Consider the following 14,005-nt stretch of genomic DNA (forward strand, 5'->3'; position numbering starts at 1 on the left):
AGCTAAAGAGAAAAAAACCCAGCTGGATGATCGAACAAAGATCACAGAAACGTTTGCTGTGGCTCTGCCTCTATTACTGGCTAAAGTAAGTCATTCTCATACTGACAGACTCTGTAGATTAAAGTAAATGGTTCTGGTTGAATGTTAAATTGAAAAAAAAAGTGTTTTATATCAAGATAAATGTTGACTTTTAATGTTGCAGAGTTCACTGCATATGAATATTCTTAAAGCACATTATAATTTAATACTTTACCTTTTTAGTCACGTGATTCCGATGTACATCTAATTTCTGAATGGATTTTTCTCTCTGTCAGTATTCGGTGGACCCAGAAAAGGTCACAAATCTGTTGCAGTTCCCTCAGTATTTTGATTTAGAGATCTATACGACTGGCCGGCTCGAGAAGGTAATAATGTTGGCTTTTATAAGTAAAGTAAATTCTTCATGTTGTTGTTTTAATGCATTTTTTATTATACTGTTAATAACCATGATGATGTCCTGCAGCATCTGGATGCTTTGCTGCGTCAGATCCGTGACGTGGTGGAGAAGCACACAGAAACGGATGTTTTGGAAGCTTGTTCTGTGACGTTCCACGCACTTTGCAACGAGGAATTTACCATCTATAATCGCGTAGATATCGTCCGCAGCCAGATGCTTGATGAACAGATTGACAAGTTCAACCGCCTGCTGGAGGATTTCCTGCAAGAGGTCTGTGCATTGGCGTTGTTTTGCAGTCTTTTCTTTTGCTTGGGTGAATTACTTATGATTTTGTCAATAATAATGAGTAAACTGACTTATGTCTATAAGGGGGAGGAGCCTGATGAAGATGATGCTTATCAAGTTTTATCAACACTCAAGAGAATCACAGCCTTCCACAAGTAAGAAATAGAAGTAACAAATTAAATATAAAAGCATTTCTCATGGAAGATATAATTTTTTGTGTAAGTTGTGTAAGTATAGTTTTTATGAAACAGTGATTGAAAGTAAAATCTTTGAGGTTACTTGTGATGTCCACATAGTCTGTGTACTAGAATTTATGTTTTTGTAAGCTTTGCCCTCTTAGACAAGAAATGGTTCCTTCTTCATAACTTCATTTGTGCTTCCTGCAGTGCCCATGACCTCACCAAATGGGACCTTTTCACCAGCAACTACAAACTCTTGAACTCTGGTCTGCAAAACGGGGACATGCCTGAACAGGTGCTAACATCTATCCTCTTGAAACTTACTGAAGGTTTTGTTTGTTGTCCTGTTAGACACATTACCTTTTTTTGTTTTGATGTTTATAGATTGTGGTCCACGCACTTCAATGCACTCATTATGTCATTCTCTGGCACTTGGCGAAAGTCTCGGAGGGCAATGCTAGTAAGGTACAACACATACGCATACAGAGACCCAGCATGTGTGAGACGTTTGTGAGTTTTTAGTCGTTGACCCCTGTTCTGTTTTCAGGACGATCTGCTGCTCTTGCGGAGACAGGTCAGAGCATTCTGTCTGATTTGTCAGAGTTACCTAAACAGCATTAGCACTGCTGTGAAAGAACAGGTAGGAACATAGGCCATGACCCCATGTTCTCTACCACAGTGCATTCTGGGAAACTTAACTATGTGTGTGTGTTGCAGGCCTTCACCATTCTGTGTGATGCCCTCCTGATCTTCAGTTATCAGATTGTGTCGTCGGGACGGGACGCTTTAGAGCCGCTGGTGTACAGTCCAGATGCATCCTTACAGAATGAGGTTCTCAACTTTATCCTTGATCATGTGTTTGTTGACCAGGATGAGGACGGCAGTGCAGGTAATCAACAAAAACATTTAAACAGAACAATGATGGGTCACTCAAACAAACCTGCTACGCAAAGTTAAAGTTCAGATTACCATAAAATTAAGAAAACACAAGCAATAATATTCAGATTAAACCATTCTTCCACTAACCAGCCTTTTACAGTTGCCAAAAACAACATCGCAAAATCGAGAGCATTTATATGAAATCAATTAAAGTTTAATCACAACTTTAATTGATGTCATCTTGATGTCATCTTAAAATGTCATCTTGTTGTGTTTTTGACTGCCGGAATAGAAGGAACTGCACTTTCGGATCCCGGCAGACATTCCTTCACAGAAATCAAGAAGACAATTGTGGTTGAATACAATATGGCGTACAGACTGGACGGAGACGATCATAAATAATGCTTGTGTTTGCAGTGCACACTTCATATCAAGTAAAATAAGCTGTGCATATGTACCTTGGTGTTGGTTTAATCTAGTAAAAATCAGCAAGTTTCTGTTTTGTAGGTGAAAAGTCGCCAACTTTAGTGATATTGTTTAGCTTAAATGTTAAAGAAACATACAGCGATAGATGTGTTTGCCATCCTTTGTATGGTTTCTTAAAATAATCCACATTGCTAATCATAGTTAGCCCAGCGATAGGTTACTTTAGACCAGTGTTTCTCAAACTTTTTCAGCCCAAGGACCACTTTATCTTCCATTTTTTTTCTGAGGACCACTTAACAGAATCCCACTCTAACACGCCCCCCAAAAAACAACCAAATATGAAGGATAAGCTAAATTTAAGTTTAATATGCAACTGTTTCAAGTCAAAAACGAATTTTTTAAACACAAATGCAATGCTATGTTCAGAAATTATTATACAGTATGAATTTTATTTAATTAGAAAAAGTAAATGTAAAATGAGTTGCAGCTTAATATGAACAACAAACTGCAAATCTGAAAAAAACTGAAATTAAACATACTATAACAGCCTAGGTCCCACTTAATGTCATTCCAAAGAGCCATTAGTTTAAAACTGAGGTGGTGGGTATATGAAGTCTATGGTTGTAACCGGGGTTCTAAATTAACACCCGCCAAATGCGGGTTAAAATTCATTTTGGCGGGTGTTAATAAAAACTTACTAGCCAGTTTGGCCGGTGATACATGAGGCATTGCATGCAAGATACATAAAGCTCCGTTCTCGGTCATTTATCCCTTTGGGATTACTTCCTACATTTCCCATGAACACTGTGCCGTAATGCTACGTGATGATGTTTAATACACAAATTGGCTGCGCGCAGTTTGCAGCGAAACCAGAGTGAGAAACCATGGAAACGAACTGAGCGCGTCCACCAGGAAACTAAAGGAAGAAGGAGAACGAACGGGCAGAGCAGGGAGGATAGACTAAAAGACAGCGGTGTTGCCACACCCCTTTACTGGGGCATGTGCTCCAGTGTAAATCTTTCGTGCCCAGGTGTAAATCTCAAGTTTAAATTTTAGCAGTTAACTAGTGTATTTCTTCACAAAGATAATAGCGGCATAAACAGATCTATATGCAATTTAGTTACCCAATTTACGCTTGTAAAGCGACGAAGCAGTCGCACTGACGCGGGCACCATGTATCCATTTCCACGCGCGCCTTTGCGTTCATCCGTGCGCGCAACTGCATCCAAAAGGGGACGCCACGCGAATGAGTAATGATAAAAACATGACGAGAAGTAAGTTTCTAAATAATAATGCTAATCTTATTTTGACTCCATCATTATTGGCTTCTGTAGATGTACATCAGAAATGTTTTGTGCAAAGCAGGGTAAGGGAAGCAGAAAGGAGAGATGATGAGTTTAAGGGAGTTAAGACAAACTACATCCTCAACCTGTCAGGTCTCAAACATTAGAGATAAACTCAGGAAAACCTCTTGTCAAGTCTATAGAATTGCATTGTTGCTGAGAAAATCAACAGATGTATGTGTTATACTGTTCTGTTTTCAGATATGAAATTAATATTTAGTTTACTAATATTTAACTCTAGGACACTTACTTACATAACAGGTAGCAGTAACTATGACTGAGATTATTTAGTATAGCAGTCATAAAATGACTGGTTTCTTAAAATATTCTTGTAAAAATAATTTATTAATCATTGCTATCATTGTATAATGTAGAAAATATTTCTCTGCTGTCATTATTACCATACATTTTATGCCATGTATGCCTCCAAACATGTTAATAACGTTAGGTATGATGAAGATTATACTTAAATATTTTTAAATACATATTTATCTTTCACAGTACCTGTTGCACTGTAGAATAGTGGGTTAAGCAAAGGACATTGTATAGAAGTGTTGCATACTTCTTGCACACAGCAGGCTTTCAAAAAATGGGGGGGCCTGTGCCCCAGTAAAGCTTTATGTCTATCGACAGAGAACTGAAGAAAGCTTATGTTTCATCACAAAAATTTTGTCATGTTTTGTCAGGATTGTCGCATGCACGCGAAAGAAAAAATGAATCATTGTTGCATTCAGTGGCACTCATAATTTCTCTTATTTTCACCGGAAAAAATTTGGCTAGTGGAAATGCTGTTTGGCTGGTGGTCAAAAAAGTTAATTTAGAACCCTGGCTGTAACTATGGTAAAAATAAAATGCTGAAAAAATCTTTTCCCCTTAAATGTCCAAAATCACTGAAATTACAGGGATTTTACACATGAAACAAAAACTAGTACATTACGAAACTAATAGATCTGTGGATTTTAGCTGCTTTCAGTTGACGCTTGATCTTTTCTTTTGACTCCTCCATTTTTACATTATTAAAAAATCTACTTAAATAAGTGACTATTGTATAAACACTTGCCTAGTTTAGGTCATCTTTTGGCGGACCACTGGGGGTGTTTGGTGGACCACTAGTGGTCCGCGGACCACACTTTGAGAATTACTGCTTTAGACAATTAGCCTTGACAAAATTCGGTCAATATCATGATCTAATTTTTGACGTTAAGTGGCTTTTGCATCTGAACTCTTCAAATGTAAACTCAACCTCATCCTTTAATCCATAATATTACATTTCAAAGCTAGAACTATATGTTTCATAATCCTATTTTAAGATAATTATTTTATCTTGTGTTGCAGATGATGAAGCCGGTAAGATCGAAGCGCTCCACAGACGCAGGAATTTACTTGCTGCCTTTTGCAAACTAATTATCTACAATGTGGTGGAGATGAAGATAGGAGCTGATGTCTTCAAGCAGTATATGAGGGTAAGCTTTACTCGGTCACTAACAGACAGTTGCATTTGTCCTTTGATGTTTACCTTGACCTTTTCTTTCTCTCCGTGATAGTATTATAACGATTACGGGGACATCATTAAGGAGACCATGAGTAAGGCGCGTCAGATAGACAAGATTCAGTGTGCCAAGACTCTGATCCTCAGCCTGCAGCAGGTAAGACTTGTCACTTTAAACAAATTGCATCCATCAGTAACACAGAATAATTGAGCTGTGTTTGTTTCAGCTGTTTAATGAGATGCTGAGTGATCTAGGATGCAACTTCGATCGCTCCGCGTCTGCATTCTGTGGGATTAAAGAACTTGCCAGACGCTTCTCTCTCACGTTTGGACTTGATCAGCTGAAAACCAGAGAGGCCATCGCCATGCTACATAAGTAAGAACACACATGCGCTCAGCAGGATTCAAATGGTCTTAAAAAACGGGGTAAATCTAGGAATTTTAGGAAATCAGGAAATTTTAAGACATTAGATTTTGGTTAATGCTTGGTTCATTATTAGAGACTGTTTAGATTCTGAAGTGCGTGTTTGTTCTTTCAGGGATGGAATAGAGTTTGCCTTTAAAGAGCCGAGTCCGCAGGGAGAGGGCGGCCCTCCTCTCAACCTTGCGTTCCTTGACATCCTCTGTGAGTTTTCCTCCAAACTACTGCGGCAGGACAAGAAGACTGTGTAAGATACACAATCCCTCCTTCTGTATCTGATCATTAGGTCTTATTCATGAAACATTCATAAATATACGAGTAAATGTGTAAGTGATTTGCGCGTAAACCGATCTTTCAGAAAACTCTCCTCCAGATCCACAAATACTTAGTAAAAGTCAGATTTTATGGTAAAATGTGTGTATGTTAATGAATTCCAATAATTCGTAAACAGGGCGTGCATGCACACTCATTCACAATTATCATAATCCCCGCCTATGCACTACCGCTATGCAAATTACATATCTAGGAATGCTGTAATTCTCTGGACTACATTATATTGCATACATGCATAAGAGACTAATAGGCTACATGCCTATCACAGGGTTCCCACGGGTCCTTGACATCCTTGAAAGTTTTTGAACCTGGGGGGAAACATTCAAGGCCCTGGGAAGTTTTTGAAAATATACATGCATAGAAACAGGTAATTGAAGGTGCTTGAATCTATTTTATGCAAGATGTTTTCTGGAAAAAAATCCATATTATTCCCTTTGTAGTGTAGGATAATATTCTAAACTTTTTAAGCAAACGTGCTAAAACGTGTTGGCTTTAAATGCTTATATCTTCTGTAAGTAAATGTTTATTCATACCAAAATGCTTTTTTGCATAGTTGTGTTTGACAAATGAAAATGTCTCGGCTTACGTATGTACCTGTTGTTCCCGGAGAAGGGAACGAAGTGCTGCTTCTCCCTTGCCATACTTCCTGCATCTCTGTAACGCCGTCTTTGGCAATATTTCAGATAGCAATATACTTCCTGGCTCCCGCGTCACGCTGTCTTTGTGGTTAAGCCTCACCATTGGTTGAATTTGATATACACATTCAGATGGGGTATTGGACCTGGAAAGTTCTTGAAAGTTAACTAAGCAAGCTGAAGTACTTGGTGCTCTTCTGAAAACGACCAGCATGGTGGCGCTTTGGAAGCAATGGGTGTTTTTCCGGAAATGCATTTGTTGCTGTGATTTGGAATATCCACAACATATTACTAGTATCTTGTTTTGAACAATATTACTTAATATAAAGATGCATTACCAAGTAACATTAACTTCTTCATTGTTGAGTTGTGCAAGTATGATGGTTGGTAAATGTAGTGTTTGGCCCATCCCTTCTCTACTGTGATTGGATGGCTGTGTAAAAAAAGGACAGCGAGTGACGAGCTGTGTGTTTTTTCCAAAGTTAAAGACGAAAAAAATTAATAAAGACAACAGCACAAAGTAACTCGTGACATGTCATTATGATACATAGTTCATTAAAATGTCTAATACGTTTGTCTAAAAGAATACAGAACTTTATTGTTTTTAAGGCACCATTTACATGAGGTGGTGAGCAGATGTAAATTTATTTCATACCAACTAACATAAAAAAGAAAAAAAAAATTGAATGCGCAAATTTACGCCAGAACGACTTTTAGAACTATTTACACAAAAGTTCTGCTCATGTTTCATGAATAAGACCCATTGACTGTGTATTGTCTTTAAAAAAAACATGTGGATCCATCAGTTTTAGAAATTAAGTCTTTTTGCTAAAATGTCAACTTTGCCTCCTAGAATAGATTTTCATTATAATTATTTACTTTATTTACATTATTTTTTAGGTAATTCTTAACTAGCCATAAAACACTTTAAACACTTTTTTCTCCTCAGTTGATTTATTCTGCATACAACATCAAATACAAAAGTAACTTAAAATTGTACACCTCTCTTTAGAAGCTTGTATGTTTGATCTCCTGACTCCCATCAGGCACCTGTATCTGGAGCGGTTCATGACATTTCAAATGGCCCTGCAGAGGGACGACTGCTGGTTGCCTCTCATCTCATACCGAAACTCTCTGCAGACGGGTGCCGATGATGACACGCTGTCTGTCATCAGCGGCATGAGCAGAAGCTCCGCCCGCAGTCGCAAGAGTAGATCAACTACTGCCAGCAAGAGAAAACTGCCTGAAGGTGTGTGTGTGTGTGTGTGTGTGTGTGTGTGTGTGTGCGCGCACTCTTTATAATTTAGATAATTTATATAATTTAGATTTTTTTTTAGAGTATTTACTCTGTTACTCTCTCTTTTTGTCTCAGAGGAGAGCAGCTGCAGCAGTAGTGATGTGAGCGCCTGGGTAGGTCGCTTACAGGTGGCCCCACACACGCCTATGATGATGTCATCGCCACACATCGTCTCCACTGTCCTACGGGAGCCTAAGAAGCCCCGCCCCGAGCAGGGGTACATGGGTGTTTACAGCATGAACAATGAAACGCAGCAGCACCCTTTGCAGCAGCAGCAGGCTCTGCAGCAGCAGGCCTTGCAGCAGCAGCAGGCCCTGCAGCAGCCGCAGCAACACATGGACTACAAGTAAGCGCAAAAACACGTGCATAGCCACGCTCTCTCTAATATGTATACACGTAGTAAATAGATTTCAAATCTATTGGGTTGTTAGTTCTCAGGTTGCTTGGATGATGGCCCAAAAACAGCAGCAGGACAGAGCAAACCTGCATTATGGGAAGATGAGAGGGCACATACAGCACACCATGTAAGAGCTATTATAAATATCAATGAAGAGCTCAGATGCAAAACCCGCTAAGTGTGTCTCAGGTGTTTTCTTGAAAATGAGCATTTATTATTAGATTCTTAATGGATTCTGCCAACAAACTGAATGGCCAGAATTAAACATATTTGAAGGAATACATGCAGAGAGGATTCTTTTAATATCATTATCTAATTTTTGACAAAGCAGCCGTTTAGCATCTGAGCTCCTCATACTCAAAGAAAGCTGTATGTATTCAAAGATGTGTGTGTACTTGCAGGTGCGATTTAATGCTTTTTGTTTTTTACTTGTTGGTCAGTCGCCGTGGCAGTGGGTTAATGGAGGATGATGAGGAACCAATTGTTGAGGATGTGATGATGTCATCGGAGGAGAGACTGGATGACCTTAATGAAGGCATGGACTTTGACACCATGGACATCGATCTGGTAAGAAACAACAGAATGCTGCAAAGCATAGCCTACATGAAACACTGCAGTGTAATGGTGCTTTTCCATTGCTTAGTACCCCACGGTTTTGTTTAGGTTGGGTCGGAACAGCTTACTTTTGGGGGCTTTTCCACTGGGTGCAGTACGTAGTACCCGATACTTTTTTTAGGACTACCTCGGTCAGGGTTCCAAGTGACCCGAGCTGATACCAAAACGTGACGCTAAAACATTGTAGATCACTGATTGGTCTGAGAGAATCGTCACTACCAGCGTCATCGCTATTATGTAAAAGATTACCTTTACCTTTATGCTCGAAGGAAAACATTTTGTCATCTGTGGTTTGATGTAAGTTCCCAAACTTCCTTTTAGCGATGAAAAGCATCCACAGGTTCTGAATCAGGAACAACATAACAGTTTTTTTCTAGACTTGTAGTTTGTGGCGGCACAGTCGTGACACAAACGTCCGCATATTTGCTTAAATGCAATTTAAATGAGGCTCAGCGGAGCGTGTCGGCCGACGCCACGGGTGTTTGTACAGAAACTGTCATGTGAGACCGGGGTAGTGATAAACGCTATGTGCAAACATCAATTTGTGGTGGTCAATTTTAATTTTGTGGCAGACTGAGAAATAAATGAATGTATGGGAATGTACAACGACACTCTCACTTGTATGATGTCACAGCAGTAAGCAGTGCAAATATAACGACACGCCTATAATCCCTCCCACTGCTAAGTGTTACTAAACTTGATGGAAAGCTAACCAAGCCAAAGTGAGGTGAGCTGACCCGACCTGACCCAAACCGTGGGGTACTTTGCAATAGAAAAGCACCATAATGCTCTGTTTTTAATTTTGCCCATTTTTTTCTTCTTTAGCCACCATCCAAAAATCGCAGGGAGAGATCAGAGCTGAAACCGGACTACTTTGACCCTTCCTCCATCATGGATGATTCGGTAAGCATTCATTGATCTATCCATTTATTAATCCATTGTTTATGTAGCCATCAATGTTGCTATTGGTCATTTTTAGAGGTAAGAGATTTCATTACATCCCACCGTTAAATTTGTATTCTTTAGTATGTATTGTCCCATACTGTTTGTTCTACAGAGGAGTATGATAAGAAATCATGTGAAAGAACACAGAACAAACTTCTTCCAACTTCAGTACTCGTGTTACAAAGTAATTCATATTGAAGAAATTGCAGTCTGCCTCAAAGCCAACTCCACTTCCTGAGAGTTATAGAACAGAGCTCATTCCACAAAAAAAGACTTAATTAGTCTGGTCTCAGCCATATGGGCATGACACCTAAGTGTTATTTCATTCTTTATTATTGGAAAGCAGAGAGAGACTTCTGGAATCAACATAGATCAGAGGGAAATGTAATATAAAAAGGCATCTGCTTAAACATCATATGCTCTGATCATTTGTTTAAGCAAGTGATTCTTCCCCACTTTGGAGGTAAGGAAGGGTTCTGGGCCCCACCTGTCCCCAGTCGCCCCAATAAAATGGTAGTCAAGTAGGCTTAAAGTTGAACTGTTGAAATTGATTTAACCACATCATATTTTAAAACATAACATCATTAAATAGTTTCAATAGAGAATTTTTTTTTGCAAATCTATTATAAAGTAAGACTTTTTTCAAAAGTGAATAATAATAATAATAATGCAACTGTGTTTGCATTTTGTCTCTGACAAAAGTCATTATGCTTTCTTTTCGGCTGGCTTTTTGGTTTATTAGGTCCACTGTCCATCTTGGTTTTCTCTGCTGGTGCCGAATCTCCGGTTTTCTGTTCATTCAGTGTCACAAACGTATCCATTGTTATCTTTTAAACAACCTTATAACTCATTTCCCACCAGTGTTTTTTAAAAAATTAGCCAGCCAGCGCCAGCACTTTTCATGATTTTCACAAAAGTTTATTGCATTCCAGAAAATGTTCTTCTTTAAATATATAAACATGTACAATATATCAAATGAAAGAACAGACTCCCTGCTTTAAAAAAAAAAAGTTTAATCCTACCTTGATTGGTTCTCTTCTTATCACCTGTCAAATATGGGTAGGTTTCTTCAAAAACACAAAATTTTTGATCTGCTTCCGGGTTGTATAAGTTGCGGTAGATAATAACGATATTGTGGATTGCCGGAAATTCTCGTCATTGGCAGGAAAGTTTTTTCTCTTAATTGACGAGTTAACTCATCAATGGCGGGGAAATAGTTAATTCATTCTTGTAGGCTATGTTTCCACGTGACATTTTCTTTACAGTCTGATGTTTTAAGTTAGGCTTATATTATAAATGTTGTTTTGAATGTATGGTCAATAAATAAAGGAATTAATAGAGCTGGGCACAAAAATGACCAAATATTCTCCCGTTTGTCACGCCCCACTTGTAATGTTTCTACTATTCCCCACCAGTGGGGCCCGCCCCACATTTTGAGAAACGCTGGGTTAAGCACACCTTTGGTGACTGTTAGGGCATAGGAAGAAAGAGTGGTCACTTCCATTTGTTATTTTTGGTTTACATTTTAAACAGGGTTAAACAGGTTTAAATTAAACTGCATAAAGTTTAAAGACTGAATTTGTTCAAGGTTCAATTACTTCGGTGAACCCAAAGTACTACATGTGCTTTGTCACTGCTACAACAATAAACTTCTTAATCAATTTCCTCATAATTTTTTCTTACAATATGTCTTGTTTAACAGGTTCTTAATGTTTCCATGTTTTGAACCGGGAGGATCAGAACCACATTGACTTTTAAATGGCGTTTTTCTCCTCTTCTGATTTCACTCCATGGACTCAGAGTGCACATGACGATGCTGTGTATCTTACGCTTCTGAAAACACACCATTGATTTCCATCTGTACATAAAAGAGACAAAGATTTAGAGCACGAGATCAGACTTCTTATGTATTCATGCTCATTTTTTTAATGGACGTTTAAAATAGCTGTTTTTGTAACTCCTAGAGGAGTTTTGATTTTTAGGCAATTTTGTAAAGACAATCAGTTGTAAATTGACTTTATAATGTGTGATTTAAATCTAAATTTATAACTTTCCTTAAAAGGTTTAGACTTGCAGTGTCTCTGGCTGTTCAGTATTTCTCTCCCTTTTTTTTAATCTATCTTTTTTGCTTCACTGAAGTAGGTTAAACCTTATATTGTGATAATATTCCTCACTCCTATTTTGTGTGATGACTGATTTTGTGTGTTTAATTTTTTTATTTGTTCGTTTCTAGTGGTCCTCAGTGCTCAAAGCATTTTTGCTGATTGGTTCAAACTTCAAAACCTGCCCCCTAGATAAATCAGTTAAATTAATGATGTTATAAGCTTGTCTTTTAATTTCAGGTTTTAGATTTATTTCTGAAGGAGGGCATCTTATTTTCGGCAGAATATCTCTACTTATTTTTTAAGATTAGAGTTAGCTATTATAATATATTGTTATATCTCATTAAAAAATATATAATTATATATAAATATATATTAATTTGTTTTACACAACATGTGTAATGTAATGTGAATCGTTACTGATTTTATATTTAACTTAAAGTCTTTACGTTTGGTATCCAACCTACTGTTTCATTTAAGCTACATCTGTCCTGAGAGAATCACTGATTTATTAACTTGCAATTTGGAAAAGCTCCACTGTGAAACGATTCTTTGATCTTTACCCTTTGTGTAGTTCATTGAAGTTTGGATTCAGGTTGTGGGTTGTTTAGAGGGTTTGTGTAGTTGAAATCATGAACAGCTTATTCGAAGTGACTGTAATAATGGTTAAAAAAATCTTGATAAATGTTACCATGATGATTATATGCCTGTTTAAATGCATTTCTTCAGGGAGCTTTTGTTTAGGGTTGGAATGGAACATGTCTTTATATGTTTTTCACACATATTTGATAGTTTGCCACACTTCTACAATGTCTTCTTATTTCAGAAAGCATCTGAGTGTATGTATTTTAATGTATCAGGCTGTACATAAATCTAAGATGTTTTTATTCTATTTACAAGATGTCCATTGTTTCATTCTATGTTCATTAATATTATTAGATGAAAATAAACCCTCATGTCATGATTTAACCAATGCTGATAAGTTGGCAGCTTCCAGAAAAAAGCCTCGGTTTGGAGCTTCAACTGCAAAGTAAAGCAATTTTGTGTTTAAAAAACGTCTAATAGCTGTACAAACAGTCCAGAAGTCTAGGCAAAAACAAGGCAAAATTTGGGCTGTCAGTGAAAGTTTGATGCATGTCTAACCATAGCCCAAACATAAATGGAATTAAACACCTTGTAATCACTTTTCATACATGATGGAATTATTCTTGCAAAAAAACAACATGTAGGCAAATTCGAGTTTATGTTGGCTAGATGGACTCATAGCCGGACTATCGGCTCTGTATTGACATTGATCTTTACCAACCCTATTTTAAGGCATTTCATGGTGTAGTCACAAAATATTTGATTTTTTATTTATTTGCATTTATGGACACTTTTTCCCCATTGAACATGAATGTTTTTTCTTTGTCACTCAGCACAAATTTCTATGTATTATTTTTTGTGGCCACGAACACAACTTTCTTTTTCGTGTTTTTATTTTTTTATATTTTCTTTTTTTTAGCCATTGTCACTTGGGGTATGGGGTAGAATGTCATTTTATGTAATTCTTTAGATTTTTAAACTATTGTTGCATAAGATTGGAGTTTAGGTTAGGATGTCTGAAATGTAACAAAGTCCTTTTAACCTAAAGTGACAATGGTAAACAAAAATAGAAATAAAGAGAAAGCAATACATAAAATGACACAAATAAAGAATAGTCATGATCGGGCACATGAAAAACAATATAGAAATTCGTGCTGAGTGACACGAAAAAGACTTTCAAAGAAAAATTGTGTCCATGAACAGGAATAAATAAATGAAATATTTCTTGACTATACACAAAATGCCTTGTGATTGGGTTGTCTTTGTATCTGAGTCATGCAGGTAGCGGTCAGATTTTCTGGGTCATGAACAAGGAGCTCAGTGTTTAACAGCGGTCTAATCAAAGCCTTCATTCACACTAAATCTGTCCAGCAGAGGTCAATGGATACTTGTCACAAAATAAGGCTATTGTAAATGCATTAAATGTATAAGTTTAAGGCTTTAAACCCTAGCATGAGTCTCACTTGATATTTAAAAAAAAAAAAAAAATTTAATGTGAGAATCTCCTATAGGGTGTGAACAAATCATTCTTTGTGGGTTTTTGCAAACCACTTTCCCAAAGACAAGTGCGCAGATTAGTACAAGCCTGCTAAAAGTTGTTAATAGGCTATTAATTATGCTGAGTGCACAGCGGTTGAA

General features: G+C 37.5%; 1 protein-coding gene across 1 annotated transcript in view; it reads left to right on the forward strand.

Moving 5' to 3' along the window:
• The window catches only part of stag2a (STAG2 cohesin complex component a), a 23,887-nt gene extending 11,213 nt beyond the window's left edge, over positions 1-12,674 (forward strand). Inside the window, exons 17-34 of the mRNA XM_073814805.1 lie at positions 3-85; positions 315-404; positions 503-706; positions 806-876; positions 1,108-1,195; positions 1,285-1,365; positions 1,448-1,540; positions 1,618-1,789; positions 4,884-5,011; positions 5,093-5,194; positions 5,265-5,413; positions 5,577-5,705; positions 7,473-7,675; positions 7,799-8,069; positions 8,155-8,247; positions 8,561-8,687; positions 9,561-9,638; positions 11,383-12,674. Of these exons, the coding sequence (XP_073670906.1) occupies positions 3-85; positions 315-404; positions 503-706; positions 806-876; positions 1,108-1,195; positions 1,285-1,365; positions 1,448-1,540; positions 1,618-1,789; positions 4,884-5,011; positions 5,093-5,194; positions 5,265-5,413; positions 5,577-5,705; positions 7,473-7,675; positions 7,799-8,069; positions 8,155-8,247; positions 8,561-8,687; positions 9,561-9,638; positions 11,383-11,406 (2,186 nt within the window). The 3' untranslated portion in view covers positions 11,407-12,674. The remainder of the gene's footprint in view (positions 1-2; positions 86-314; positions 405-502; positions 707-805; positions 877-1,107; positions 1,196-1,284; positions 1,366-1,447; positions 1,541-1,617; positions 1,790-4,883; positions 5,012-5,092; positions 5,195-5,264; positions 5,414-5,576; positions 5,706-7,472; positions 7,676-7,798; positions 8,070-8,154; positions 8,248-8,560; positions 8,688-9,560; positions 9,639-11,382) is intronic.
• Positions 12,675-14,005: the final 1,331 nt, after the last annotated feature.

This window comes from Paramisgurnus dabryanus, chromosome 5 (genome assembly GCF_030506205.2).
Source record: "Paramisgurnus dabryanus chromosome 5, PD_genome_1.1, whole genome shotgun sequence".
Taxonomy (NCBI): Eukaryota; Metazoa; Chordata; class Actinopteri; order Cypriniformes; family Cobitidae; genus Paramisgurnus; species Paramisgurnus dabryanus.